Source organism: Atta colombica, unplaced genomic scaffold (genome assembly GCF_001594045.1).
Source record: "Atta colombica isolate Treedump-2 unplaced genomic scaffold, Acol1.0 scaffold107, whole genome shotgun sequence".
NCBI classification, from domain to species: domain Eukaryota; kingdom Metazoa; phylum Arthropoda; class Insecta; order Hymenoptera; family Formicidae; genus Atta; species Atta colombica.
Window position 1 is genome coordinate 16466 of NW_017259192.1, and position 2498 is coordinate 18963.

The 2498-nt window shown below is 29.3% G+C and overlaps 1 protein-coding gene across 1 annotated transcript in view; it reads right to left on the reverse strand.

Annotated features, from left to right (window-relative positions):
- Positions 1-1419, reverse strand: part of LOC108691853 (cytochrome P450 4V2-like) — a gene marked incomplete at its 3' end in the record, with an annotated part of 9547 nt that extends 8128 nt beyond the window's left edge. The window contains exon 1 of the mRNA XM_018199788.1: positions 1254-1419. Within this exon, the coding sequence (XP_018055277.1) occupies positions 1254-1419 (166 nt within the window). The remainder of the gene's footprint in view (positions 1-1253) is intronic.
- Between the last annotated feature and the right edge of the window lie 1079 nt (positions 1420-2498).

Sequence of the window (2498 nt, forward strand, 5' to 3'; positions counted from 1 at the left end):
TAGATATTTAATTAATTTATAAAATATTGAATCTTTATTAAAATTTAATTCTGTTTCTAATCACTATAATATTGAACTAATACATCAAAGTTAATATAACGGTAAATTTTGTTTTGAAGAATTTAATTTAAAAAATTGTTTACGTTAATTATACAGAGTATTTGATAAGTAACGATAAATAAGAATAGAGCAGACTATGTCGAAAAGTCCTCTACCATCTATTTATAATTTTCGCAACAAGATTAATTATTAAAAACCGTTGAATATTAATTTTGAATAATTTTTTACTCAAGTACTAGCAATTTTATAGAAAAACAGCCAGTGACAAAAATTGTTTATTTTTTATCTGAAAATTTTTTCAGAATTTTTTAGTTTCGCATTTTCTAATGTTAGTCAATATTAAAAATGCATCGGATATCCGAAAAGTAGAGTCTCTCTAAATTTGGCCCATGGGGCGATAAGAATGGAATTATAGAGGCCAAAATTATAGAATACTCTCTCTGCAGCGCGAGTTTACTAATCACCGTACTTGTGCGAACACAGTTGCGCATGCTAATCTGTTAAAATGCACTACAGTGTATATAACCTTAGCAGAACAAGTCATATGTACGTATGTGTCACATTATATATCATAAAAAAACACATTACACAAATAAGAAGAAAAACACATTACACAATAGAAGGAATAAGGAATTAGAAATAAAGAATAAAGATTTCAATCTATCAGAAATCGGATACACCGGAATATACGGTTTTTGATAAGTTAGTATCGTTATTTCTTATTTCTAATTCTTTATTCCTTCTATTGTGGCTGCACCAATTTCTGACAGATTAAAATTCTTATTCTCTATTCTCTGTTCTCTGTTCCTTTTATTGTAAGGAGCCTCTAAAAGTACATGTGAGGAATGCAAAGATTACAGAAATCAAATTTAGAGAGACTCTACTGTACTAAAAAGTTGATTGAAAAGTTGATAAGAAAATTCTGAAAAAAATTTTTAGAGTTCAATGAGAAGAAAATAAACAATTTTTGTCTCCAATTGTTTTTTTGTAAAGTTGATAGAACTTGAATAAAAAATTAGTAAAAACCAATATTCGGATTTTTAGTGATTGATGTTTTGTTAATTATTACGAAAATTGGTAGAGAATTTTTGACTCAAATTTGGTCCGCTCTACCTATGCGAGAGTTTTATATACACATTTTTTACTTATCACATACCCTGTATAATCTTTTATAAACTGAACAAATCTATTACCCATGGAATTATATCGGTATAAAAAAAGAAAAATGCCGATAAATGGTAGGCTTAGTGGTTCAAGTAACGGTTTCATCGTTAGAAAGGCAAAAAACAAACGATAATTTTGAACAAAAAAACTTATTGCAACACATGTTAAACTTAATGCAATAATAACAAACAACATTGTTCCGAATAACGAACTAGTAATACTACTTAGTAACGGTATTATCGCACTGCGAATGCCGTTTACTTTGTGATGATTTTATAATATTTTCCCCCTCACTCACAAGCAAATTTAAGATATTTCTTCAGCTACAATCGCGCTAGAAAATTAGTCGTACAACCTACGAATATGCCTTTCCGTGCGTGCTCTCTGAAGAGAAGAACTTTTGAAGTGAATGTATACACACACACACACACACACATATTTGTCCTATCTGTGTGCACGAACACTAGCATTGAAAATAATTGAAATGTGGCAGCAACATGTCCCTGTTTCCCTGCTCAACGTGCGAAAAAGAGAATTCCATCAAATTACAAATTTAAGCTACTCTAATTCAAAAACGCAGGACCTCTTCATTTTTTTTTATAAAAGTTTTATAATATTTCTACATTACATATTTATTATTTTTAAAAATCTGTAGAAGATTTTCGTCGTAAAATATTAAAACATTATTTCAACAAGGCTTAACATAGGAGTTTATGTGTTAAAAGCTGAAATTTTGAAAGTGAATGGCTACGTTTCGTTCCATACATTGATTGCAGTGATTGCATGATAGATATGCATGGAGAACATGGAAGACAGCCCATTTCCCATTCACTGTTCATGCGCGCATGAGAACAGTTAGATATCTATGACTCGCAGCGCAAGACAGCGCATGGACTACGCTGCCAAAGTGAGAACGTAGCCCATGCGCAGTTCATGCGATATCTATGTGCGAGGATTACATCAGCTATTATAAGCGGGAAAGAATAACTAATTCTATTGTTATTAAATAACTTTTTCTATGGTTATTAAATAACATTATTGTGTGAAAAATCACATTTCTTTGAAAATGAAAAACTTCATGTTTACAACAATTAAGTATAATATTAAACATATCCGATGCTGAATTCATAGCAGCAACTGTAGTAATTTCGATAAAAAATTGTTTCTGCATAAATATATATAAATATGTATATATAAATATGTATATATAAATATGTATAAATATTTATAAGCATATATAATTGTATATGAAATATATAATTATTATAATATAT